At 35.0% G+C, this 27,490-nt stretch overlaps 2 protein-coding genes across 2 annotated transcripts; one reads left to right on the top strand and one right to left on the bottom strand.

Moving 5' to 3' along the window:
- Window positions 1-1,535: 1,535 nt before the first annotated feature.
- On the bottom strand, window positions 1,536-20,474 carry LOC132551277 (phospholipid-transporting ATPase ABCA3-like). Its single transcript, XM_060215402.1, has 19 exons — window positions 20,174-20,474; window positions 19,559-19,870; window positions 17,845-18,107; window positions 17,209-17,443; window positions 16,766-16,939; window positions 16,007-16,188; window positions 15,347-15,484; window positions 14,632-14,761; window positions 12,084-12,238; window positions 11,092-11,247; window positions 10,516-10,726; window positions 8,853-9,102; window positions 8,619-8,743; window positions 6,901-7,920; window positions 6,320-6,532; window positions 5,437-6,026; window positions 3,611-3,798; window positions 3,192-3,362; window positions 1,536-1,974 (listed from the first exon to the last, which is right to left on the bottom strand). Exons 1-19 carry the CDS (start codon window positions 20,472-20,474, stop codon window positions 1,536-1,538), a joined length of 5,253 nt encoding a protein of 1,750 aa, XP_060071385.1.
- A 2,512-nt stretch (window positions 20,475-22,986) lies between these two features.
- Window positions 22,987-26,746, top strand: LOC132551270 (SPRY domain-containing SOCS box protein 3-like). Its single transcript, XM_060215394.1, has 4 exons — window positions 22,987-23,218; window positions 24,489-24,676; window positions 25,005-25,233; window positions 26,280-26,746. The coding sequence occupies exons 1-4, from the start codon at window positions 22,987-22,989 to the stop codon at window positions 26,642-26,644; spliced, it is 1,014 nt and encodes a 337-aa protein (XP_060071377.1). The 3' UTR covers window positions 26,645-26,746.
- The last annotated feature ends 744 nt before the right edge of the window (window positions 26,747-27,490 follow it).

The raw sequence follows: 27,490 nt of genomic DNA, 5'->3' as shown, positions 1-27,490 counted from the left end.
GATGATAAACCTAATGTGCCCTATACCTTATCAGATCTGGCCCTCATAGCAAAATCTTCAATTAAATTTAATTGTTATTATCATTATTTTGAATTATTACAGTGTTAATGCAGACTTGGATTAATGTGTCAATACAGGTTATATTACAGTGTCAAAACAGGTTATATTACAGTGTCAAAACAGGTTATATTACAGTGTCAATACAGGTTATATTACAGTGTCAAAACAGGTTATATTACAGTGTCAAAACAGGTTATATTATAGTGTCAATACAGGTTATATTACAGTGTCAATACAGGTTATATTACACTGTCAATACAGGCTATATTACAGTGTCAATACACGTTATATTATAGTGTTGAAACAGATTATATGACAGTGTCAATACAGGTTATATTACAGTGTCAAAACAGGTTATATGACAGTGTCAATACAGACTATATTACAGTGTCAAAACAGACTATATTTCAGTGTCAATACAGGTCATATTACACTGTCAAAACAGACTATATGACAGTGTCAATACAGGCTATATTACAGTGTCAAAACAGACGATATGACAGTGTCAATAGAGGTTATATTACACTGTCAAAACAGACTATATGACAGTGTCAATACAGACTATATTACAGTGTCAAAACAGACTATATGACAGTGTCAATAGAGGTTATATTACAGTGTCAAAACAGACTATATTACAGTGTCAAAACAGACTATATTACAGTGTCAATACAGGTTATATTACACTGTCAAAACAGGTTATATGACAGTGTCAATACAGGTTATATTACAGTGTCAAACAGACTATATTACAGTGTCAATACAGGTTATATTACACTGTCAAAACAGACTATATTACAGTGTCAATACAGACTATATTACAGTGTCAAACAGACTATATTACAGTGTCAATACAGGTTATATTACACTGTCAAAACAGGTTATATGACAGTGTCAATACAGGTTATATTACAGTGTCAAACAGACTATATTACAGTGTCAATACAGGTTATATTACACTGTCAAAACAGGTTATATGACAGTGTCAATACAGGTTATATTACAGTGTCAAACAGACTATATTACAGTGTCAAAACAGACTATATAACAGTGTCAAAACAGACTATATGACAGTGTCAATACAGGTTATATTACAGTGTCAAAACAGACTATATTACAGTGTCAATACAAACTATATTACAGTGTGAATAAGGCTACATTTCAGTGTAATTATGAACTATATTACAGAGTAGATACAAGCTACATTACATTGTCAATGGTGTCATTATCACCTGCTTATTTTACAAATTAGATATAACATCTTAATAATGTCCTAATGGTGTACATTATTAGACAGAACAAAAATATGCAAAACTGACCACATTGTATACTGGTAAATATGTTAGCATGAACATATTGTGTGATACACAGCCTTAACTACCTACTACTTAACAAACATAGGCAAACATGACACAGTGTTCAGGTACTTATTAACAGGGTATACCAGTTAGATGAATGACTTAACATGGAGGTACTCAACAACAGGACCCGCAACAAATCCTTTGACATAGACCTTCCTGTTCCTCCTGAGGAGGAAGCTGTGACCTTGCAAAATTTATGAATACCTGCTCTAAGGTTGTCTGACTGACACAATAATCCTCAATGTTGTAAGGAATCTTTGCTGACTCCATAAGTCCGAAGATGTCTGCCCAGGAGAGTTCACGGTTATTAATGTGGTAATGTAGTGAGCCCTGGTGAATGTCTTTGAGTTCATAACCAGGGAAGTTCTTCTCAATATAGGTCATGAGTGGGCGTACAGGTGCTAGTTCTCCCTCTGGTGTATACCCTACCCTTGCCAGGAGTGTGTAACCCTCACCAAACCTGTGCTTCAAGTGCTGGGTACTGCCAAGACATTTAAACTGACCATTCACCATGATGGCCAGTCTGGTACACAAGGCTTCACACTCCTCCATACTGTAAACAGAGATCAACATCTTATCAACAGAGGTTAACAAACACTCCTCCATACTGTAAACAGAGATCATCACCTCATCAACAGAGGTTAACAAACACTCCTCCATACTGTAAACAGAGATCATCACCTCATGTTATCCTCCATACAGAGGTTAACAAACACTCCTCCATACTGTAAACAGAGATCATCACCTCATCAACAGAGGTTAACAAACACTCCTCCATACTGTAAACAGAGATCATCACCTCATCAACAGAGGTTAACAAACACTCCTCCATACTGTAAACAGAGATCATCACCTCATCAACAGAGGTTAACAAACACTCCTCCATACTGTAAACAGAGATCATCACCTCATCAACAGAGGTTAACAAACACTCCTCCATACTGTAAACAGAGGTCATCACCTCATCAACAGAGGTTAACATACACTCCTCCATTCTATAAACAACAAGTTTTCTGCACCTATGTATAAGGTTTAATTCTTGATATTAGAATATTAGTAAAAGTGTTCATAAATATTGTTTCACTGTCAAAAGAACTCCTTTAACATAACCCTCAGTGGCTCAGCCATTAACAGTCATTTACATTCTAAGTGTTGTTTTTTCAATAAGGTAACTTAAACTACAGGAAATAAAAATTCAGATTATTTTTCCTCAAAAAATAAACTTTTACCACGATCACATTAAAATCATTCATTTGAAAGCTGTTTAAAAAATTCTACTGCCCTATGATATACCTAAGTATTTTATTCTAACATACCAGCAAATTGTGAACCTATAACCATAGAACATGATTACAGTTTGAAAACATGAAATTTGGCTTTGACATTTGACTTCCTGATCCTAACCTTGGATTACTTAGTTTACCTTGACCTTTACCAATTACCTGATGACCTTAGGTCTTCCTGTCTGATTTTATGATCTATGCTTCAAGTTGCAACAAAATGTTTACCTGATCTTAAGCATTCCTCAATTGGATCTCTTTAAAGTTTGCTTTATGTTGTAATGAAAAAATAATTATCAGTTAAAAGATACCAAATTCAACCTTGACCTTTCACCATAGACCTTGATCGAAAGTCAGTTCCCTTCTTATTGATCATGATGAACTTTGCTTTATGATATAAAAATGATTTCTTTACCTTTTCAGAGATACAATAAATGACCTTGACCTTTGGTCAGTTGACAAATATTTGAGATTGATGAGTATATCTTACCTGTGTGATGTAAGTATAAGTGTCCTTCCAGATTCCCGTACACTTGAGAGTGTGTCCCAGAGGTAACGTCTGGCTAATGGGTCCATTCCTGTTGTAGGCTCATCAAGAAATATCACTTGTGGGTTACCAACCAGTGCTATTGCTGTACTCAGCTTCCTTTTGTTGCCACCACTGTGGTTAAAAACATTTCATTATCTGATGATCAATATAATAACAAACTTTCTGGGTATACATTTGTGTAAAGATTTAATGCCTAAATGTGGTCTAATATTAGCACTTTGATAAAAAGGAAAGCTTTTGTCTTTTCTTGCTGAGCAGGTTTTGATACCGACAGAATTACAGTGTAGACAAATGGCAGTAAAGTGATTGGATGCTGTGTGAAGAAAAATATGAGGAAGAAATTTTTGAGTATCACTTGCCTGTATGCTTTTACAAGCTTATCAGCATGTGGTGAGAGAAGTAGCACATCCAGGAGGCTGTTGACAATATCAGAAATCTGTGATTCCTGCACACCTCTTAAACGGGCAAACATATATAGCGTCTCCTTACCAGTCAATTGGTCAATCAGAGCATCATACTGTGGACAGTATCCCAGGTTTTGTCTCACCTACGGAAACAAATCACACCTACTTAGGCTTCCTGTATGTGGAACTAAGTTTGATTAAATCATGCCTCAAGGGGTAAGTTTACCTGTATGTTGATAAAATCATGTCCTCTTGGTTAGTTTACCTGTATGTTTATAAAATTATGTCCTCTGGGATAAGTTTACCTGTATATTTATAAAATCATGTCCTCTGGGGTAAGTTTATCTGTATGTTTATAAAATCATGTCCTCTGGGATAAGTTTACCTGTATATTTATAAAATGTCCTCTGGGGTAAGTTTACCTGTATGTTGATAAAAAACATGTCCTCTGGGTTAGTTTACCTGTATGTTTATAAAATCATGTCCTCTGGGGTAAGTTTACCTGTATGTTGACAAAATCATGTCCTCTTGGTTAGTTTACCTGTATATTTATAAAATCATGTCCTCTGGGGTAAGTTTATCTGTATGTTTATAAAATCATGTCCTCTGGGATAAGTTTACCTGTATATTTTTAAAATGTCCTCTGGGGTAAGTTTACCTGTATGTTTATAAAATCATGTCCTCTGGGTTAGTTTACCTGTATGTTTATAAAATCATGTCCTCTGGGGTAAGTTTACCTGTATGTTGATAAAATCATGTCCTCTGGGGTAAGTTTACCTGTATATTTATAAAATCATGTCCTCTGGGGTTAGTTTACCTGTATGTTTATAAAATTATGTCCTCTGGGGTGAGTTTACCTGTATGTTTATAAAATCATGTCCTCTGGGGTAAGTTTACCTGTATATTTATAAAATCATGTCCTCTGGGGTGAGTTTACCTGTATGTTTATTAAATTATGTCCTCTGGGGTTAGTTTACCTGTATGTTTATAAAATTATGTCCTCTGGGTTAGTTTACCTGTATGTTTATAAAATTATGTCCTCTGGGGTAAGTTTACCTGTATGTTTATAAAATCATGTCCTCTGGGATAGGTTGACTTGTATGTTTATAAAATCATGTCCTCTGGGGTAAGTTTACCTGTATGTTTATAAAATCATGTCCTCTGGGTTAGTTTACCTGTATGTTTATAAAATCATGTCCTCTAGGGTAAGTTTACCTGTATGTTTATAAAATCATGTCCTCTGGGTTAGTTTACCTGTATGTTTACAAAATTATGTCCTCTGGGGTGAGTTTACCTGTATGTTTATTAAATTATGTTCTCTGGGGTAAGTTTACCTGTATGTTTATAAAATCATGTCCTCTGGGATAGGTTGACTTGTATGTTTATAAAATCATGTCCTCTGGGGTAAGTTTTAGTGTAAATTTGATATATCATGTCCCCCAAGGTAAGTCTAACTGTCTAACATATCATACCACATAGAGATAGTTTTTACTTTTTTAGTTTTCATGTCCACTCTGATAAAAGTTTTTTAAAAAATATGTAAACAAATATTAAACAGTACAGTCAATCCTGCATTAGAGGCCAACAGTATATAATATTTACCTGTGTATTAAGGCCACCAGATTCAGTTCCAAGTGTAATACAACTCATAGCAATGGAACCTTAAAAGAATATCTGACTTTAAAGGTATTTTTCTCTGTCCTTGGGTGACCTTTAGAGACAGGTTTGACAGTTTTCAGTATATATAATATTACTGGCATGTTTATTATTTTCTCCTTTACCTTTGTGATGTCACTCTTTATGCTGTACCCTCTCAGAAAGGCCTCCCCTGACGTCATTATCTCATCCCCAGTCAAAGTTTTGAAGGTTGTTGTTTTTCCTGCCCCATTAATACCCAGAAGTCCAAAACACTCGCCCTGAGGGATTCCAACACTAATGCGATCAACAGCGAGCTTGCTCCCATAGTATTTAGTAAGCTCTTTCATCACTAGAGAGTTTTCCCAGCATAGCTGTTCTATGTCAGTGTTAGCCAGTCGTGCTCGTTCAGTGGCTACATCGGTGTCTTCTTGGACCAATGAACTGTCTGTGTACCGATGTGTATGAGGGGCTGTAGCTTGTTGTATAAGGAGTGGTGTTGTCTCACTTTCAGTTCTACTCCTCTCTGTGAGGTGGTCATGTTTGTGATCACGGTGACCAATGAGGTAGAGAAAACGAAGGAATAGTCGTGACTCTAGAAGTAGGATAATACTGAAGTATACCACACATTGAATGCCCATGAACACTAACATACGGCCAATTCCACCCTGGTACCAGCTCAGGTAGTTCTCTCGGTAGTAAATACACCCACTGGGCCCACAGCTACCTGTTGTTGCTGAAGACGAGAAGAAACTACGTTAAGACAAACATAACCACTGTAAATTATCATTTTTAAAAGGAGATTAATTTTTGTTGACTTTTGCATACTCTTAATCCATGAATTTACATATCCACAAATTAATAAACAGCACTTGTTGATTTTGAGAGCAATATTTATCCAGTTTCCAATCTTCAAAATGTGTGGAAAAATGAAATGGCTTAATCTGATACTCTGGTTATCACACCTTATAATTTGTGTACAGCAAAAGATTTCAGTTTTTGATTAAGTCAGGAATACTTTCATCTTACCTCCACAACAGGGGTTAGGGAAGATTGGACAGTAGATTGTGATGTTAGGACAGATGTTGAGGTATTCATGGTTAGCGTAGTAGTCAGACAGCCCCTGAGCCAGACAGTAGTTGGGTAGCAGTACCAGAAACACCCACTCAAGGGCATGTGACAGATCCTCCAGGTTAAGCTGGGGAATTGCCAGGATACCCACTGCTAACAGTGTAGCCACACCTGTAAAAAACAAAAATATAAAGATCAACACTATTATAAATAAACCATGGTGTCACATCTTGAAGTGGATATAAATCTCCCAACATCGATTTCACTGCTGTGTCACCATACATACAGGAGGGAGATCTTTTTGTTACAAAAGGACCCTAATGTTAATAGTATGGAAGACAACATATGTTAATTAAGACTCCCACATAAGAAAATAAGTATAACTTAACCATCAGGATTCATTAACAAATGAATGATACACAGCATGCTTTTTATTGTCAGTGTTTGAAAACCGGTTGTTACAATTACAACATTCACATGTATACATCTACAAAGTTACAAAGAATTTAAAGTAATTTAACACAGCAAATCAAACATACCTGCAATAATGTTGAACATGGTGATCCAGACATAGCCAGTGGCAGGCTGGGAGAATAAGAAGGACAAAAGATACATGAAGGGCAACATTGCACAGCCATATAGCAGGAACATCAGCAGAATGTGAGCGATGTGGGCATCCACTACAAAAGCCTCTATATCAAATGCCCAAAATGTCACTAGAATGCACAGACTGGGCACCATGTAGTTAATTATATCCCAGCAAAATGTTGATGCCCAGAAGTTGAGGGAGTCTACGCCACTGACAAACTGGATGTGTTTGGACTTGGTGGCACGCTCTCTAATAATGAAAACAACAAAACTACTGGCTAAGAAAGACATTCCAAACACAACATTAAAGGCGACCATGAAGCCAGTGGTTCCCTGAGTTATCTGCTGTTTGACTTTTTGTGCTGTGGTACGAGGGAGGGGGTGATTCACTGTAGTGATTGAGAAGCCAGAGCTGTTAGTGACATACTGGACAATCGCATTGCTAAGTGTTGCTAATGATATCACTGAGGAGTGATATGATTGGTCATTGAAGTAAGCAGTAGCCTTGACCTTATCTGTCTCAGATATCTGCTGGAAGTCGGCCGCCACCATATAATGTAGGTTGTACAGTCCAATGCTTTTTTCTCCCGTGTCCACCAGGAATTTCATAATGTCAGAAGTAGCATTGTATCCCTGCTGATCATCCACAGAAATCACAGTTTCTGTATCACTTTGATCAAACTGACTGCTGTAGAAATAGCTGAGGTTGTCACTAATGTTTCCTGGGCTGCTTCTATACACAATGTTGTTGGCTCCAAATCTGTCTGGTGTGAGGGTGAGTGGAGGAAGGTCTTCAGGACCAGGAAAAGTCTTCACCACAATCAGAGCCATGAGGGTAAAGAAGAGAGGTACCACTAGCTGGCTTATTGTCACCAGCTTGTTACGGAATGTGTGGAGAGCTCGCTTCACAAACATGGCCCAAAACTGTTGCAATGTCAGCATACCATTCACATTGTACTTGATATTAAAATCTGAAAAGATGCAATCAGATTTCAGTTCTCAAAAGAAGTAAACAATTTACCCAAAATGACCCTGCAGGCTGTATCATACACTTGACAAACCCTACAGAAACTGAGAGAAACAGAGCAGATTAATGTCACAAGACTAATTCCTTTCAGGCAGAATGGAAAAATGAAATGAGTAGTTTTGATAAAATTAAACCAAAACTAGACATTTGGTGTATGACGTATATGTGTCCTCACTTCTCTGCTAAAAGTAAACATTTGCAGCATTTGAGGGGTTTGATATAAAAGACTAGGACAGCATGTATTTTTTAATTTATTGATAAAGAGAAAAAATTATTTAAATAAACTTCCTACTCCGTAACATTATAACAAATTGGAATATCTGACTTTGAATTTTGACCCATTGACCTTGACATTTTACATTTACATGACCCATTGACCTTGACATTTTACATTTACATGACCCATTGACCTTGACATTTTACATTTACATAACAGATATATGTTACCTTTGACCCAGTGATCTTAATAATTTGCCATATCATTCCACAAAGTTTCAATTGTAAAATGTTTACCACATGCGAAACAAAAATGTTTCTTCTATAATACATCCCATCATTGAAACCCCAAGATAAAGTAATATTGAAATATAGCTAAATCACAATTTAATATGCCTCGTTATTTGAGTAAGTAGGCTGTCTTACCTAGGCTATGGCTACTCCGTCTGAATGATGTTGATGCATCCAAACTGAATCCATTCTCTGGGTGGTTTACTATCGGCTTTCCTTTCAGTCTATCTGTCAAGGACCTGTTATTACTCTCCCCAACTCTACAAAGCCATAATGACCTAAATTATCACTCTGCTTTATATCAAAAGATTAACACTCAGTGAATTTCTGTAATGTAATTTATAATATGATAAATATTATGTTTTGTACCTGAGAAAAACTTCCTCCATCGTAGTGACAGATGCTCCATAGCTTGCAATACCAAGATCCTTTTTCTTAGCTTCCAGATCCTTGAACATGTCTGAGAACCTGCTGGAACTTTCCTGTTGAAGAATGTAGGACAGTTCTGCTGCAATGTTACTTTCCAGTTCAGCTGCTGGTACATATGTCCTGATCAGCTTGGATATATTATCCACATGACAGTTTGGCTGTTTTACTATCACCATGTGGTACCCAGCCCCTGCGTTAATTTAAACATTTACTGTATCACTCGAATGTAACAGTAGTACTTTCACACAGTATGTTTTCCTTTAAAATAACAATGATATACTGTTGACAGGGACATCTTCTGATGGTATATTAATTACACTGTATAGCACCCTGAATATCTTGAATAACTATACACTTTAAACTAAAAGTGTAGAATCGACCCAATTAAAAATTTAGAAAACTTTTACATATATTTCCAATCATATCTTATTCTAGAAATACCTGTACACAGATATACTGTTAATCAATGAAGACTGATGAAGACATGTACTTGCACTCTATAAACATAATATGCATCTGTCTGAGATATATGAGTGAAACAGATTGTAGCTATCTGTCAGTAAGACACGACTACACATGCAGATAGAAAATAAAATTTGCCAAAATATGTTCTCAGTGCATAAAATTACTTGTTTACTTCCATTTTAAGCTAAAGAGTTTAAAAATGTCAAAGAAACAAACAAAAAAATGTCATGGTTGACATGAGGAATTCACTGACATCTTGCCACCTCAGAGACAGTCAAACCTGTGTAAAGTGGTCTACAGGAGACCATGTTATAAGGCTGCCCAGAGTAATGGGCAGAATACTTCTAAGGTAGGTTTCATCATCAAAATTTAAATCAGAACTGTTCAATGTATGACAGTTGTCCAATGGAAATGAAGCATAAAGTGAAAGTTTAAAGTCTAGTGATGTCATATTTCATAATTAAAAAAAGATATTTCAGAAAGTGTTCATTTCATAGGTTTTATGACAAAATATCAACAAAACTAAGGATTAAAATTAGATCTAGGGTCAGGCATATGGGTATAATTCAATTACACTCCATTATTAAGTAAATTAATGAAGAGATGCAGGGGCATTAACAGTAAACTTGGCCTTTAAGAATTTAAGAAAAGGACTGCTTAACCCTTACGATATTTCAGATCAAATGTGGTCGAAACATGCTGAGACATTAAGAATAGGGTTTTAAGGCAAATATTTGGCTAAATGCCCCATTAGAGGTATTAACCCCCAGTCCCTAGGGAACAAATAAATTTCTTAAAAATCAAAGAACTTCTTGCTCTTGTCCTATAATGTTTCCAACCAAATTTGGTAGAAAAAATGATGAGGTATTGTAGGGTTTTAAAGCAAAATTCCACTTTTTGGGCCCGCCCCCTAAGTCTTCAGGGGTCTAATCAACTTTCTGAATATATGAAATGATTGCAAACTCTTAATGATGTTCCAGACCGAATATGATTGAAACCTTCTGTGGACTTTAGAAGTAGCATTTTAAAGGAAAAGTTGCAGACAAAATGGAAGAAACACAATGGCTCAATGTCAGCTTGATCCTATCGTTCAGTTGACCTAAAACACAAAAGCAATGGACATTAGATCATAGCCTACCATATTTGGTTTTGAGGAACAGAGAACTTCCACAACACTTGACAACTCCATCAGCCATGATGGCAATCCTGTCCCCTAGAACGTCTGCCTCATCCATGAAGTGGGTGGTTAGAAGTATTGTCCTCCCAGCTCTGTGGTTTTGTAGAACTGTCCAAATTTGTCGTCGGGCATCTGGGTCCAACCCTGATGACGGTTCATCAAGAATCACAATCTGTTATGACAAAATGAAGTAAATGAAGCATCCTGCTATAGAGAGGAATTTTCAGAGTTCACCACAGTTTTACCTTATATCTGTTTGACACTCGTACTGAAAGTGTGATACAAAAGATTTGGGATAAACAAACACTATTAAAATTGAAACGTGTTTATTGAAATAAGAAAATAAAACAAAAAACTGCAACAATAAATGATAAAAAAAGCCACACCCATTTAATTAAAATGGTTTCATAAAAATGAAAATAAGAAGAAAACATTTTAGCGGGATTAAAAAGACACATTAAAATAAAATGGTCTCATTAGTATTTTCACTATCATGATGATGGGCTGTATAACTTTAGTAACAGTAAGTTAGATGACCTTTGAACCTGCTATGAGTGCTATGCCGACAGAAAGTTTGCGTTTCATTCCCCCAGACAGCCGGCTGCTCCTCGCATGTCTCTTGTTCTCAAGCCTGATGCTCTCAATCATTTCATCTACCGCATTGGTCACTTCATTTGAATTACAGCCCTTCAGCTGAAAAATAGGATAATTGTACGATATACTAAACCTGTCTATACATCATTTACAAAACAGACACTGGAACAGTATAGAAGACTATGTAACATGTACTAAAGTAAATTAAAACATGTTTATCATTTAATGATTAAGAGTTTTAACTGATTTCAATCCAGCTTCACGTATAAAATATTGTCTGTACTAAATAGCATCCTCTTCATTATGAATAAGCATGTTCACAAATGTATGGGTCACAAGATATAGTAGACAAATGATAACAAAGATTTGTCATACACAGGTAAATGACAACAACATCTACACATTTCCAGTGTATACTGCTTACCTTTAATATAACCAAGCCCCTGTGTAAATTTACATTTACTGTATCACTCTAATGTAACAGTAGCACTTTCACACAGTATGTTTTCCTTTTGAATAACAATGTCATACTGTTGACAGGGACATCTTCTGATGGTATATTAATTACACTGTATAGCACCCTGAATATCCTGAATAACTATATACTTTAAATTAAAAGTGTAAAATTCATCCAATAAAATATTCTGAAACTTTAACTTCTATTGCCAATCATATGTTACTCTAGAAATACTTGACACAGATCGACTGTAAATCAATGAAGACTGATGATAACTTTACATGTACTTCTAATTGTCATACATAGGTAAATGACACATCTCCAGTGTGTACTTCTGAAGTTTTATATAACATTTAATTTCAGGCTCAGTATAGCTTAATATACTGAGAATGATTAGCTTCTCAAACTAAAAAGGATAAAAATTTACTTCATCTGTCATCATTATATCAAAAACAAACATGTTGCTATGACTGCAAACCTTAGCAAAGAACCATAGATGTTCCTGCACTGTCATGGTGTCAAAGAGAATGTCATGCTGGGGACAAAGTCCAAGACTATTCCTGACACTGGCTATGTCTTCTCGTATGTCAAAGCCATTAACATAAGCTGTGCCACCAGTAGGGGGTAGGAAACCTGAAACAAATCAGAGAGAACACAAAACATCACAACATTATTACTGTATATATAGAAACATCTACATTATTACTGTATATATAGAACATCAACATTATTACTGTATATATAGAAACATCTACATTATTACTGTATATATAGAAACATCTACATTATTACTGTATATATAGAAACATCTACATTATAACTGTATATATAGATTACTGTATATATATAAACATCTACATTATTACTGTATATATATTACTGTATATATAGAAACATCTACATTATTACTGTATATATAGATTTACTGTATATATAGAACATCTACATTATTACTGTATATATAGAAACATCTACATTATTACTGTATATATAGAAACATCTACATTATTACTGTATATATAGAAACATCTACATTATTACTGTATATATAGAAACATCTACATTATTACTGTATATATAGAAACATCTACATTATTACTGTATATATAGAAACATCTACATTATTACTGTATATATAGATTACTGTATATATAGAAACATCTACATTATTACTGTATATATAGAAACATCTACATTATTACTGTATATATAGATTACTGTATATATAGAAACACCTACATTATTACTGTATATATAGAAACACCTACATTACTACTGTATATATAGAAACATCTATATATACTGTATATATAGATTACTGTATCTATAGAAACATCTACATTATTACTGTATATATAGAAACACCTACATTACTACTGTATATATAGAAACATCTACATTATTACTGTATCTATAGAAACATCTACATTATTACTGTATCTATAGAAACATCTACATTATTACTGTATATATAGAACAACTACATTATTACTGTATCTATAGAAACATCTACATTATTACTGTATATATAGAACAACTACATTATTACTGTATATATAGATTACTGTATATATAGCACATCTACATTATTACTGTATATATAGAAACATCTACATTATAACTGTATATATAGAAACACCTACATTATTACTGTATATATAGAAACATCTACATTATAACTGTATATATAGAAACACATACATTATTACTGTATCCATAGATTACTGTATATATAGAAACACCTACATTATTACTGTATATATAGAAACATCTACATTACTACTGTATATATAGAAACATCTACATTATAACTGTATATATAGAAACATCTACATTACTACTGTATATATAGAAACACCTACATTATTACTGTATATATAAAAACACCTACATTACTACTGTATATATAGAAACATCTACATTATTACTGTATATATAGAACATCTACATTACTACTGTATATATAGAACATCTACATTATTACTGTATCTATAGAAACATCTACATTATTACTGTATATATAGAACATCTACATTATTACTACATTATTACTGTATCTATAGAAACATCTACATTATTACTGTATATATAGAAACATCTACATTATTACTGTATCTATAGAAACATCTACATTATTACTGTATATATAGAACATCTACATTACTACTGTATATATAGATTACTGTATATATAGAAACATCTACATTATTACTGTATATATAGAACATCTACATTATTACTGTATATATAGAACATCTACATTATAACTGTATATATAGAAACACCTACATTATTACTGTATCTATAGAAACATCTACATTATTACTGTATATATAAAAACATCTACATTATTACTGTATATATAGAAACACCTACATTATTACTGTATATATAGAAACACCTACATTATAACTGTATATATAGAAACATCTACATTATTACTGTATATATAGAAACATCTACATTATTACTGTATATATAGAAACATCTACATTATAACTGTATATATAGAAACATCTACATTATAACTGTATATATAGAAACATCTACATTATAACTGTATATATAGAAACATCTACATTATAACTGTATATATAGAAACATCTACATTATTACTGTATATATAGAAACATCTACATTATAACTGTATATATAGAAACATCTACATTATAACTGTATATATAGAAACATCTACATTATTACTGTATATATAGAAACATCTACACTATTACTGTAGATCTAGAAACATCTACATTATGATTGTAGACCTTTGCATGTCTGTTGAGAGACCTTGACCTGTACACACCTGTTAACCAATACCTTGACTTGTATACACCTGTAACTCTAAAACTTGACAAGTACACACCTGTAACCCTAAAACTTGACCTGAATACACCTCTTAACCTAGACCTGGAGTGTTTATGCCCGTTACCCTCTGATCTCTACATGTACACACCTGTTTACCTATACCTTGATCTGTGCCCACCAGTTAAATTTGATCTTTGTAAATCTTGAAGTGTACCCACCTGTTAACATAGACATAGTGGTAGTTTTGCCAGCTCCATTGTGCCCCAGTAGTACAGTAATCTGCCCATCATACATGTCCAGGGACATCCCAGCAACAGCAATATTCCTCTTCTCATCCTTACCAAACTCCTGTAAAATCACAAATATAAATCAATGAAAAAAATTCCAGCATGACATGTCAGTATTCTGTATAGTTATTAATATTTGTGGGCATTTTTTTTAAAATTCAAGCACAAGTACTAATTATGATGAAATATACTCATTTACTATTTTGTTATCAACTTTCTCATGTTGAAAGAACGGATAATAAGAAGATTTCTATTTTTCAACAATGAATCGTTTCTACAGGAGAATGATCTGCAATATGTTGGGGCCATGGTAGCTCAGCTGGCTAAAGCTTTGGCCTGTGCAACCTCAGATGAAGATTTGAGGTGAGCATTTTGATGCTCCCTATCCATGGCAGCTTGTTTCTCAGTAAGCTGAAGAACAGACTGATCTGTGCTGTCATGATTGTGTCCTTGGGCAAGACTCTTTATCCTTCTTACTCAAGATGGCATATGTCAGACCTCCCATATGTTGTTCAGTGTGGTAGTCACTTGCTATTTAAGGAGCCAATGCATCATAATAATCATGGCTGTTCAAAGGCACTAAACCCAGCAAAGAAATCTGAGATATAGTAAATAAAAATACATCAGACCATATTTGAATGCCAACCTTTCTAAGATTTCGTATCCGTATCCCTGCCGGTATACCCTGGGGATCAGGCTCAAAAAACTCTGGATCCTGGCCAATACAAATTCTCTTGTCATCAGGAATATCCTCTACTGCCGATGTACCACACCAGTAAGTTCTCTACAACAATCAAAGATGTAATGTTTCAAAGGTAATTTGACTACTTTCAAATAGATGATCAGTCATAGCACGTCCAAAGACAAATCTAGAGTTACTGACAATAGAATAGAAGTTCTTGTATCACAACCAGGGGAAGATTACAGTGTGATGTTTTGATGACTACACGGTCACCTACATCAGACAAATGACCAGTGTTGAGGGTACTAGTACCAACTTTGTCACACTCTAATCTTCTACTGGTTAAGTTATGAGTACAGTTATTCTACTGACATTACCAACCTGAAGAAAATGTTCCAAAATAGAATAACTGACAATTACAGGAGGAGAAAACCACAGGTTTAAACAAAACTGTCATATTTTGATCTTTCTCAACCAAAACTTGATCTCTAGTGGCCTGAGACATCATGTAGATTAATGTAAGGACGTATTGTATAACTCTATAAGTTTTCAGGTCAAATACATTGATTTTATAGTCATAGGGAGAAATTAAACATTGCAAACTATATAACTAGAAATACTCACAGTTATAAAAAAGTACCAGGGCTGTGGCACACCGTACTCGCCAGGAAACACAGCCTCCACATACCAGGTAATGAAGCTGTATACGACCGTGTCAATCACCAGCATGATCATTATGTGGGACATTGCAAAGTCATCATCTACAGATGCTCCCTTGGTGAAGTTGTTCCACTGTACACCAGTTCCTGTCAATAACAGTGTTGCACCAGTTTCAGTCAAATTTGAAGGGTTGATATATCATTATGTTTACATTTCTACTGCAACAATACAGATTAACAAAAAAGATGTGAGATTTATGATACAATAGATGTCATCCATTATCTGACCATTGTGATATCAGTATTGTCAGCACAGAAACAGCAACCAATCACTGTCAAAATGGCTGTTCCATTTCATGCCTCATAGATTACACTAGGCAAAAATGATCAATTCATTTGAGTTTAAATCAAGTTCTTATCAATATAAGCCTGTAGTTGTAAGCACTGAACTGTCTGGTTATGGTAATCATGGTACATGATATAATGTTTGCATGAAAACTGTCATTTAAAACAACCATCACAAGACATTTCAATGATGAATTGTTTATCACTGTTTCTTCGATATATTGGTTCACTAATAAGTTTTGTCTTAAGATGAGACCAAGGAGAAAAATTTTAGGATCATGATAATTAATCAAACATTTTTATTACAGCAGCACATCTGGACTTTTTCTTCAGATACAACATCTCTTGTCACACTATCAATCATTTCCAGCCTCCGTACCTGTGCCTTCAAACATGCCAATAACTGTTCCTCCATATGCCATTGCTATGTTGGATACAGAACATGCAGCTATCTTCTGCCCCCAGGTAAATGTGTTGTAGCGGGGCTCCAGAAAAAAGTAGGGTATGTAGGAGATGAAGAAAAGGATGCCACCTGCTGCAGCTCCAGAATTTGCTGTAGATAAGGACAACATATAATTCATATTGATAGTGTGAGGATTTAGATTGCTAGCATAAACTGGTCAATCACTAATTAGATAATGAAGTTAAAGAAAATATAAAGAAATTTCAATATTGTTATGTTACAGAATTTTCTTGGAGTAACCATTCCTGTTGCATTCTTATAAAATTAATTGCTGTCCTTATTTAATTATTTATATTCGATAAGGTACAAACCCTTCTCCAGACCATAGTTTTCTCAAGCACCTGTCTCATGAGTCTTACCTTTCTTAAAGAAGACACTAATAGCGAAGCAGAATGATATTGTTGCTATGGCATAAAGCATAAGAAATACAAAGAGCAGCGAGGGAGCTGTTAGTCCAATCACTCGTCCCTTGTAGGTCTTTACACAAAAGAATGCAGTCATGATGGACACGGTAACCAATAAAAACAGGAAGTATTTGGTGAACCATGCAGACCAGTGTAGCCAGTTACTCACACCCATCATCTTCATTGACTCCTGTCAAGTTCAATAATATAATTAATCAGACTCACTATCTTCACTGACTCTTGTCAAGTTAAATAATATGATAACTTACACACACTTTCTTTCATCATTGACTTCTATCAATTTGAATAATATGATTACTCACACACACGCTCTTCATTGACGCTTGCCAAGTTCAATAATATAATTACTTAGGATCAGTATCTTTATTGACTCCTATCAAGTTCAATAATATAATTAATCAGACTCACTATCTTCATTGACTTCTATCGAGTTCAATAATATGATTACAGATCCCTCATCTTTGTTGACTGACACAATTTTTCCTGTTGGCCTTATAATCAGATGAAGGACATTGATATATAATGTGATAAATAAATTATCAATATTACCAATGCTGATATCTCACTAACCTTGAGCTTCTTTTCCTTTTCATGCACTATATCCTTGACAATGTTAAGAGCTACAAGTACAAAGCTCAGCATGATGACAAGTGGAAACTGTTGCTGTATGACAAGGACAAAGTAGTCATCATTGTATGGTGGGTAGGGGTGACGTTGCAGACCCAGCTCCACATGTCCACTGGAATGACTCCTGTTATTCAAACTTCCCTGGAGGTCTATCACTGCCTTGTTTATAGCTGTTTGGAGTGCTGTAAATCCTTCTCGGACATAACCTGGAAATGCACATCAGAATTTCATCACTCAACATATTTTCGTTTAAAGCTAGAAGGTGAGTTAAGTCAGCACTGATGTGCAAATACAACTTTATACTGTATATAAGTTCGAGTACAGCAGTATGTTATGCATTCTATTCCTATATCAAGACCACACATCTTCGAAGATGTATTAAATTTCAATATCTATCTACGTTATTTATTTAACAGACAAGTTACCAAACACTTCCATTTTTAGTTTTACACAGGATCTTTATCATCAACAAATTATTTGTTTTTTTGAATAATCTTTTAAGAAATATTAACACACCTAAAATTGAAATTTACCTGGTGATCTTTGCTATTTATCACTGATTTACCAGGGTCCAACTTACCTGGTGATTCTTGACACTTATCACTGATTTATCAGGGTCCAACTTACCTGGTGATTCTTGACATTTATCATGAATTACCTGGGGTCCATCTTACTTGGTGATTCTCCACATTTGTCATCAATTACCCAAGGTTCCACTTACCTGGTGATCCTCCACATTTGTCATCAATTACCCAAGGTCCAACTTACCTGGTGATCCTCCACATTTGTCATCAATTACCCAAGGTTCCACTTACCTGGTGATCCTCCACATTTGTCATCAATTACCCAAGGTCCAACTTACCTGGTGATCCTCCACATTTGTCATCAATTACCCAAGGTCCAACTTACCTGGTGATCCTCCACATTTGTCATCAATTACCCAAGGTTCCACTTACCTGGTGATCCTCCACAGTTGTCATCAATTACCCAAGGTCCAACTTACCTGGTGATCCTCCACATTTGTCATCAATTACCCAAGGTTCCACTTACCTGGTGATCCTCCACAGTTGTCATCAATTACCCAAGGTCCAACTTACCTGGTGATCCTCCACATTTGTCATCAATTACCCAAGGTCCAACTTACCTGGTGATCCTCCACATTTGTCATCAATTACCCAAGGTTCCACTTACCTGGTGATCCTCCACATTTATCACTTATTTCTTGGGGTCCCACTTACCTGGTGATCCTCCACATTTATCATTTATTTCTCGGAGTCCCACTTACCTGGTGATCCTCCACATTTATCACTAATTTCTCGGGGTCCCACTTACCTGGTGATCCTCCACATTTATCACTAGTTTCTCGGGGTCCCACTTACCTGGTGATCCTCCACATTTATCACTAATTTCTCTGGTCCCACTTACCTGGTGATCCTCCACATTTATCACTAATTTCTCGGAGTCCCACTTACCTGGTGATCCTCCACATTTATTACTAGTTTCTCAGGGTCCCACTTACCTGGTGATCCTCCACATTTATCACTAATTTCTCTGGTCCCACTTACCTGGTGATCCTCCACATTTATCACTAATTTCTCGGGTCCCACTTACCTGGTGATCCTCCACATTTATCACTAATTTCTCAGGTCCCACTTACCTGGTGATCCTCCACATTTATCACTAATTTCTCGGGGTCCCACTCGTTGATAGACAGGAAACATAAACTGAGTGTACCAACTGGTGTCCATCTTGAATGGGTTGAGACGAAATTTTGAGTGTGCCAGTCTTGGTACTGAGTCAAGACGTATTTTATATTGAATATGCGGAGGTAGCGCTCCAGAAGGGAATGAATTAGTGAAGGCAATACCTCCCAGGTAGTCTCGAGTGTTGTTAACATAAGTTTTGTTACCAGTGCTGTTGACCAATTGTACAAAGTCCACCATTTCTGCCTCCGTCTTGAACCCATGATCTATGAACACCAAAAACCATAAATGTCACTGATTATTAGTGATCAATGGCAGGGAGTTTCTCAGTTTAGTCAGACGAGCAATTACTTATCCTGGTTCATGATACTTTTTACACATGCCTAAGTTTTATTTGCCTGTTCCCACCAAGATTCAAAAGTCTAGATTACTTCAAAACAAATATACCACTTACTAAGCAATAAGCCGATCTTTATCTATAGCTTTTCATTAGCATTACTAACAAATACTATTTCAATGCTTTTTACTAGCTTGATTGCCTTGTGAATGGCATAATACTTAATACTTACCCCAATCTAATTTAGGAAGGAATTTCTTGGCTCTCTGGATGATTGCATGTGTCACATTGTTGTTTGGGGAATAAGCTACCTTGTGTGGTAATTTCATGAAGTTGAAGTTCTTAAATTCTGTACATTCTTCCCAAATAACAGCATTTGGGACTGGCTGACCATCAACTCGGAGGCGTACAAATATCAGGATCAAAGAGAACACAGTGGGAATTCCTATTTCCAGAATAGTTACTATCTTCTTCCTCTTTTGTAAGACATAATTTTTCCATAGCAAAAGCAGAAATTTTGTGAAATTTCCCATTTCTTATATGTGGCATAAATGTTATATGTTATTTACAAAAAGCTTAATGCTATCATACTAAACTAGCTGTCATATATGTTGGTAAATCTTCATGGCTTTGGCTATCTGAAAAGAACAAAAATCACCTTTGCTTTAATGAATGATTGCTTGCTAGCTTACTTACTTGATCGATCGGGCAATCAATCTAATTGATTAATTGGATGTAATACCAAATTGATTGGATGTAATACCAAATATATGAAACATCAGGAAGCCAGGGCCCAAATGAAACCTGTCCAATAACTCCCCAGTCCTTCTTCTATTATATTCATTCCCAAATACTACATCAACCTAGGTTCTTCAGCTCCAGCTAAGCCTCTAAATCACCTTAACCTTGCACTCTACATGGTCTATGACACCAAATGTAACAAAAAAAGAGAGAAATAGAAATAATCATGAAGTGTAGCTAAGTTGGATAGATATTTCAGTCTTGCTACCAGATAGTCCAATTGGTTAGAGAGTACACCTAGAGTTTGGGAAATCCTGGGTGTGAGTGTACATAAATACATGCATGTGTCCAGAACTCATTTTATGGGTTGAACTTCTGCTTTTATCTTTAAGGAAAATAACTATTTCTTCCAATCTGAAAAAGAACTTCCAGTACAAAACACCACATGCATGTAAGGGGTGTGAAACCAGGGCACACTTCTTTAATCTCCATCCACTTCTACTGCTTAGATGAGATTGATTAGATTTTTTAAATATATAAATAAACTGTTAGGAAATGATAAGTAGAACAAATAAACTTCATAATCATTTTACTGAACTTCAAATTTAATATACACCTAACGGTATGATATATGAGTAAAGTAACCATGATTGAGTTATGGTTCTTGTATAACAGTTAGACGTCATAATTCAATAATGAGATATGTCCACTCATTTTTATTACTTTAGGGGTAAACAATTTCAATGTAAAATAGTGTTCTGAAGAAGCCCCTGAAGGCCAAACCTGTTAATAACAATAAATCTAAGAACCCTACCTCTTCCCCTTTTGTGATTGACCTCTACACCTCTAATATTTGTTACTTATCCTTCAATCACCAAGCATACTTTCAGGTATCCAGACGGAGGAGCCTAGAAACCTATCATCCTACATTCAATAAACCAACCAGGTGTTGACTCTACCTCCCCTTTTTGGTTTTCCTTAATTCTATATACTGGGGACAATAAAACAATTTCAAACCTTAAAAAAAAGAGAAACAGAAGAAAAGAAATTAACATTTCTGATAAAGGGAACATTCAATTTGGTACCAATTAATATATCTTAAGATAAAAGAAAATGGTTTAGTAATTACCGTATACCAAATAAAAATTAACTGAAAAAGGAAGAATATCTGTATAAGATTTGGTATAAAAGAAACTAAAATATACAACAGGTAAGCTTATCAAAATGCTCCTTTCTGAATTATGATTAGAAATATAGGCTACATGTATGTAGGGATGTAAAGCTACAACAAAGAATCTAAGTCATCTAGTCTTAATATTTTTACATACCAGCTATAGTTTTCTCTAAAAGGACATAATTAATTTTTTCGATATACACAGTGTTAGAAAGCTTCATAAGTGTCAAATTGATTGTGCTAGCTTTTGTGACGACTAATTTCTGTAATTTTTATTATGTGTCATTAGTAACATTAGTAATTACATTAGTAATAGTATTATTTTTGTTACGAAAATTATATTACCTTCTCACTAAGCAACAAAATGGCTCTGGTTAGTGCAAAGTCCACGCTAACCACAGTACAGAATTGAAAAGGGCATAGGTATATATAATTATCATTGTGAGGAGAGAGGGGTAACTGACTTCATGGTACAGTGAACTAACACAAAAGTTAATGCCAAAGAAACCTCCAATAGGCCTAGTTTCTTATCCCTCTGATTAGGTCCTATTAAAAATACATACGTCCCTGACGGAAGTATTTTTAAGTAGATATTTCTCTAGAATAAAAATGAGTAGGCACTCATGTCGTCAATTTAGGTTTAGAGATACAGACAGGCAAAGCATATTAAAAAGCACATAATTAAGTGAACTGATCTTTATGAAGATATTAAAAGCATAAAGCACATCAGAGACGTATATAACATACGCGTCAGAGCACATGAACTTGATTGTTGGTGAAGCTAACGATTAGACACGAGGTAAATGATTGATCAGTGAAAATGAAATCAATGTATGTCACATCACGGACCCGTAAGCATTCTATCAGCATATGTGAGAAGGAAAAAAATAACTTACAGTCCACCGATTGATCACAGAGGAGTCATCCAAGTCATGTGTTCGCCGGAAGTAAACAAAAAGAGCATTACTTTCTGTTTTGATTTTCTCAAGAACACCAGAACGTTTAACTCGCATAGGAGTATTAATGCTTCGTGGAACTGAATCACGTTGACGCTTAAGCTGTAATGGCGTCGATGACTTTTAGATGAAAAATGTGAATCTAGCATTGTCTCCTGATTTTTATCATATGTAATGGAAAGGGACGGTGACCAAGAAGATCAGGCATCGTGTTCTAAGTCTCCCTCCTGGTCCGAGTCGCTAGATTCGCAGGAGAGTGACAAGGATGCTAGTACGGACCAGTCTGAAGATGAAATTGACTCAATTTCAATTAAGCAGACGAATGCGAAACTGAAAGGAGATGCATATTGCGAATGCTACAAGAAAGGATTAGAGAAATCTTGCAAATGTGGAGAAGATGACACATGTACGTTACCATGGAAAATTACTATCATCATGATAGATTCTATGATTATTGGCTTAACAGTTTTACTGTCAGTCCTATAATACATGCCTTCATATGTTCCATTGGGACAATTTCATGTTTATTATCGGATTTTTGACTTTTTCTGTTATTGTTCAACTGAACCTATCATTTCTTCACGTTAACCTTTTCCACAGGTTAGGTACAACCTCGCATATGGGTAATAGTCCTGCATTTGATAGATACTTTACTGCGTTTATTAAGTAATCAGTTACTCAAATGCCCTGCAGGATCACTTGAAATAGAAACACATAAGTTCTTTTATACAATTGTAACAAAAGTGGATGTCATATTTTTTTGACATGGTCCAATAATTTATGCAAGATTGTATGCTATTATACATTTTACACAAAAAGTGAATAATTCAGTTGTCTTGCTTTGTGTAAAAATTACAATCAATATCACCTTTATCAACATTCTTACAGTGTGGCTGAATATAGCACACATGTATATTCATGCCTGCTCGTGACATTTGCACTGGAACAGGAAGAGAGTAGTGTGCCTCTTCCATGGATCAAACCTGCTTATTTGAAATTTCCTTTAGAGCAAAGGTAGTGAGTCTCCTTCAAATCAAGGACTGTTACCCATATGTGTGATTGTACCCAACCTGTTTCATGTAGCTCTGTTGTACTAGTATGTGTTGAAAGCAAATTTGAGATCAACTACAACGTTAAGAATGCATGCACTTCTTTTGTCACATCATTGATTTGCAAAGACTACAAAGTTGCTACACTATTTCTTCTTTGGAAAATAGCACTGAAAAGATTAATTAAAGCATGAAACCATATTTGATATTTAATCTGAAGTTGAAGCTGCAATCTACACATAAATAAATAGGTACCTTAGTTGTAATCATTCAGTTTTTTGAAAGAATAATGCAAAAATGCTTCAGCATGGCAACATATTAAAAAAATGTGGCTTTTGTATCCCAACACTAAATATGATAGCATTTTCATTTTACAATTGTCTTATTTTTTCTTGTTTGGAATACGTAATGAGGAGAAAACATACTGGTCGGATATTTACAACAGTGATAGACCATCACAAATTTCATAGTGATAGTAGAATTGTAGTATTATTCCCATTCTCAGTCTTGACACATATATGACAGAGAAATCTGATTATATTGAAAAGACTTTGCCAGTTAGAATTAATCAAAGATTTCACAATAATTTTGTATTTGATTAAAATAAGTAATTGCAATTTTTTTCAGATTTTGAATGGATTTGGGATGATGAAACCAAATCTGCTGCTAGCTATGTAAAAGATGATATGAGGGAAGTGATGTTTCATATTGATTATAGTTGTGGCACAGCGGCTGTACGTGGCACACTGCCACTCAAAAATGAGCAGTACTACTGGGAGATTAAAATGACAACACCTGTGTATGGCACTGATATGGTAAGAAAGTCAATATTGCTGTTTACACCACTTTGAAAGTTAATGTATATACCATCCATCATGAAAAATTACATGAATTATCACTGTAAGAAGTTATAAGAGGGAAACTTTGTGCAGTGATGACCATAAAGAGATCCTTCCATTTTGCCTTGACTTGCAGTGATGTGTAAACTCCCTTTGGTCCTTTGCTGTGCATATTTTATTTTTCGAGGGAAAGAAGAACCACTGATGTAATTATGATGATGGACATCAAAATCCCTTTGGGATGTATTGTTTGACTGCAATAGGTTATTGCAACAGGGTATTAAAAGATACATTTTGTTTTCAGATGGTTGGTGTTTGCACAGCACATATTGATCTGAACAAGTGTCGCCACATGTTCTGTAGCATGATTGGCCAGGATTCAGAGTCATGGGGTCTGTCTTATACAGGCATGAGACAGCATAGAAGTATCAAGGAACAGTATTCATCCAAGTTTGGCCAGGGTTCCATCATTGGTATTCACCTGGACATGTGGCACGGAACACTATCATTCTACAAAAACAGGAGGCCATTAGGTGAAGTTGACAAGTGATTCTCTAAAACAAGAACATGTAATATGTACTACAAAAGTTTGACCTTTTTAAAGTTAAGAGGCCACTTGGTCAAAAAATTGTATTTTACAATGTGTCTGTTCCCTTGAGACACATGGATTTTACTGAAGTAGGAACTACATTTTGTGCATTTAACTTTTGATTACCATATTCACATTTCCATTATTAGATAACTGGTCAGCATTTCTACCATTAGTAGAAAACCTTGACTGAAGAAAAGAAGAGCTTATGTTATAGAACTCTATACTTTGTCTACCTGTCTGTTCATCATTTTTCCCATTGAAAGCTCCATAGTCAGATTAAGGCATCATGATGAAATTTCATCTTAAGCTGATTTCTTTGGTTTAGTGTATAATATGGCTCCACGCCTGTAGATTAATGCAATTTATATATAAATTTTTGTTCCTCCATATGGATGAAGTGATTTTTTTACCAGCCGTGTGACTGAATTTGGTGTGAATAAATTCTTCTTTTGTTAGTTAAATTGGTTATTGACAGTCTCAGAAACTGCTAAAAGGATCTTTCTGCAATTTCTTTACCTTTCTTCTGTGTCCTTTATTTTATGTGTCGTTTTAAGACTGTTCACGGAACAATAAATCCAGCAAATCAACATAAAATCAAACAGAAACAAACAAACGTACAAAAAATGAGCCTTACCAGAAAAACAAGATGCCCAGACCAACAGACAGCTATCATAGATTTTGATTGCTGAAATTGTGTTTTCTCACAAAATAATGAGGGTGTCTTTCTCAAGTTTGAACATGTGACATATGAGACTTACTGCAAAACTAGATCATTTTACAGCTTGAGCTCTTTTTTGACTTGTTTGGGAAATGTTTTGGCTATATGAACAGTGTTTACATAGATTTATAAATTATTTAACCAATAATATTATTCAATTACTTTTTTTAGACCGAAATCTTAGACTTTTAGCATTTGATATGTCTTCATATGATCTCATAAATCGGTTGCACTTATTCAACACTAATTGCTGATGATGTGTTTTGTAGGTGTGGCATACACTGGTCTCCATGGTAAGATCCTGTATCCAATGGTATCATCAACAGCTGCACGTAGTGGCATGAAGGTGATTCGTAGCTGTTCTTTCCCAACATCCCTCCAGTTTATGTGCTGCCAAGTTCTTCGCAAGGTCATTCCAAATCACTTAGATGTTTTAAAAGTGATCACCCTGCCACCTGGTTTTAAAAACTTTTTAGAAAACAATGTGAGCTGGCTTCTCCAGCCATGTCCGCCACAAATGCCTCCACAAGACAAAGGACAAAAACGTAAACCCAAAAAGAGGACAAATGATGGACCTGTACAAGCAGATGATGTGGCAGGACCAAGCAATTGTAAACAAATGTTACTCAAGTGAGGAAGTGCTACAATTATCTGACCACTCATTTCTTAATCAGCAAATGGAAGTATTCTGGCTTCTGATTTCATTGAACATTTTCAGCAAGCATAACTGAAAACTGTTTTATTTTACACTGACAGTTATTTTTCTTGGTACATGAGGTTTGATGCTCATTATTTCAAGTCATATTCAAAGACTGATTTCATTTGTCCCACAAAACAGTAATGTTATCACTTTCCTTGTTATGATAAACATCCAATTCCTTTCTTTTCCAACGAAAATTATCCTTTACATCAACCAAACCGGGAAAAACACAGATTTTTAAGGTCACATGACAAAAAGTCAGGTGTCATGCATCATTATGTATTTAACATTGTCTACTTCTTCTCAGTTCTGGAAAACTCCTGAATCAATATCATTGAAATTTTACGAAGACCTTCCATAGCTAAAGGTGCATCAACACTGTAAATTATGTATATGGTCCTCAATCCCCAGAGGCCTGAGGTGTGGAGCCAAAACGGGTCAAATTGATTGAAACTTCAAAAATCTTGGATGGATGGAAAGGCCTTCAGATGCTTTACCAAATTTTACTTTCATGACCCTGGGGTTCACATTTCCCCTAGGGGAGGGGGTAAAGTTCATAGTTCATATAGGAAAATCAGGTTTTTGAACATTATTTGTTTATTTTCTATTGAAAATAGTTCAAAACCACGTTAGAGTTATTATTTGATGAGATGCACATATTGACCTCAGCTGACCCCCAGGGGCTGAAGGGTGGAGCCAAAATGGGTCAAATTGACTGAAATTTCAAAGATGTTCTACTGTTCCTGGATAGATTTTATATAGGAAAAATCAAATATTGGG

This window comes from Ylistrum balloti, unplaced genomic scaffold (genome assembly GCF_031769215.1).
Source record: "Ylistrum balloti isolate Yb309-2 unplaced genomic scaffold, AGI_CSIRO_Ybal_v1 Utg370190, whole genome shotgun sequence".
Lineage (NCBI taxonomy): Eukaryota > Metazoa > Mollusca > Bivalvia > Pectinida > Pectinidae > Ylistrum > Ylistrum balloti.
This window is presented reverse-complemented; position numbering and strand designations above follow the sequence as displayed.

Coding starts and splice junctions, on each gene's coding strand:
- LOC132551270 (XM_060215394.1), top strand. CDS start 22,987: ATGGAAAGGGACGGTGACCAAGAAGATCAGGCATCGTGTTCTAAGTCT. Junction 24,677..25,004: donor CTGTGTATGGCACTGATATG/GTAAGAAAGTCA, acceptor TTTTGTTTTCAG/ATGGTTGGTGTTTGCACAGC. Junction 25,234..26,279: donor CAAAAACAGGAGGCCATTAG/GTGAAGTTGACA, acceptor TGTGTTTTGTAG/GTGTGGCATACACTGGTCTC.
- LOC132551277 (XM_060215402.1), bottom strand. CDS start 20,474: ATGGGAAATTTCACAAAATTTCTGCTTTTGCTATGGAAAAATTATGTC. Junction 16,189..16,765: donor TGGCATGTTTGAAGGCACAG/GTACGGAGGCTG, acceptor TGTTATTGACAG/GAACTGGTGTACAGTGGAAC. Junction 6,533..6,900: donor CATGTTCAACATTATTGCAG/GTATGTTTGATT, acceptor TGTTTTTTACAG/GTGTGGCTACACTGTTAGCA.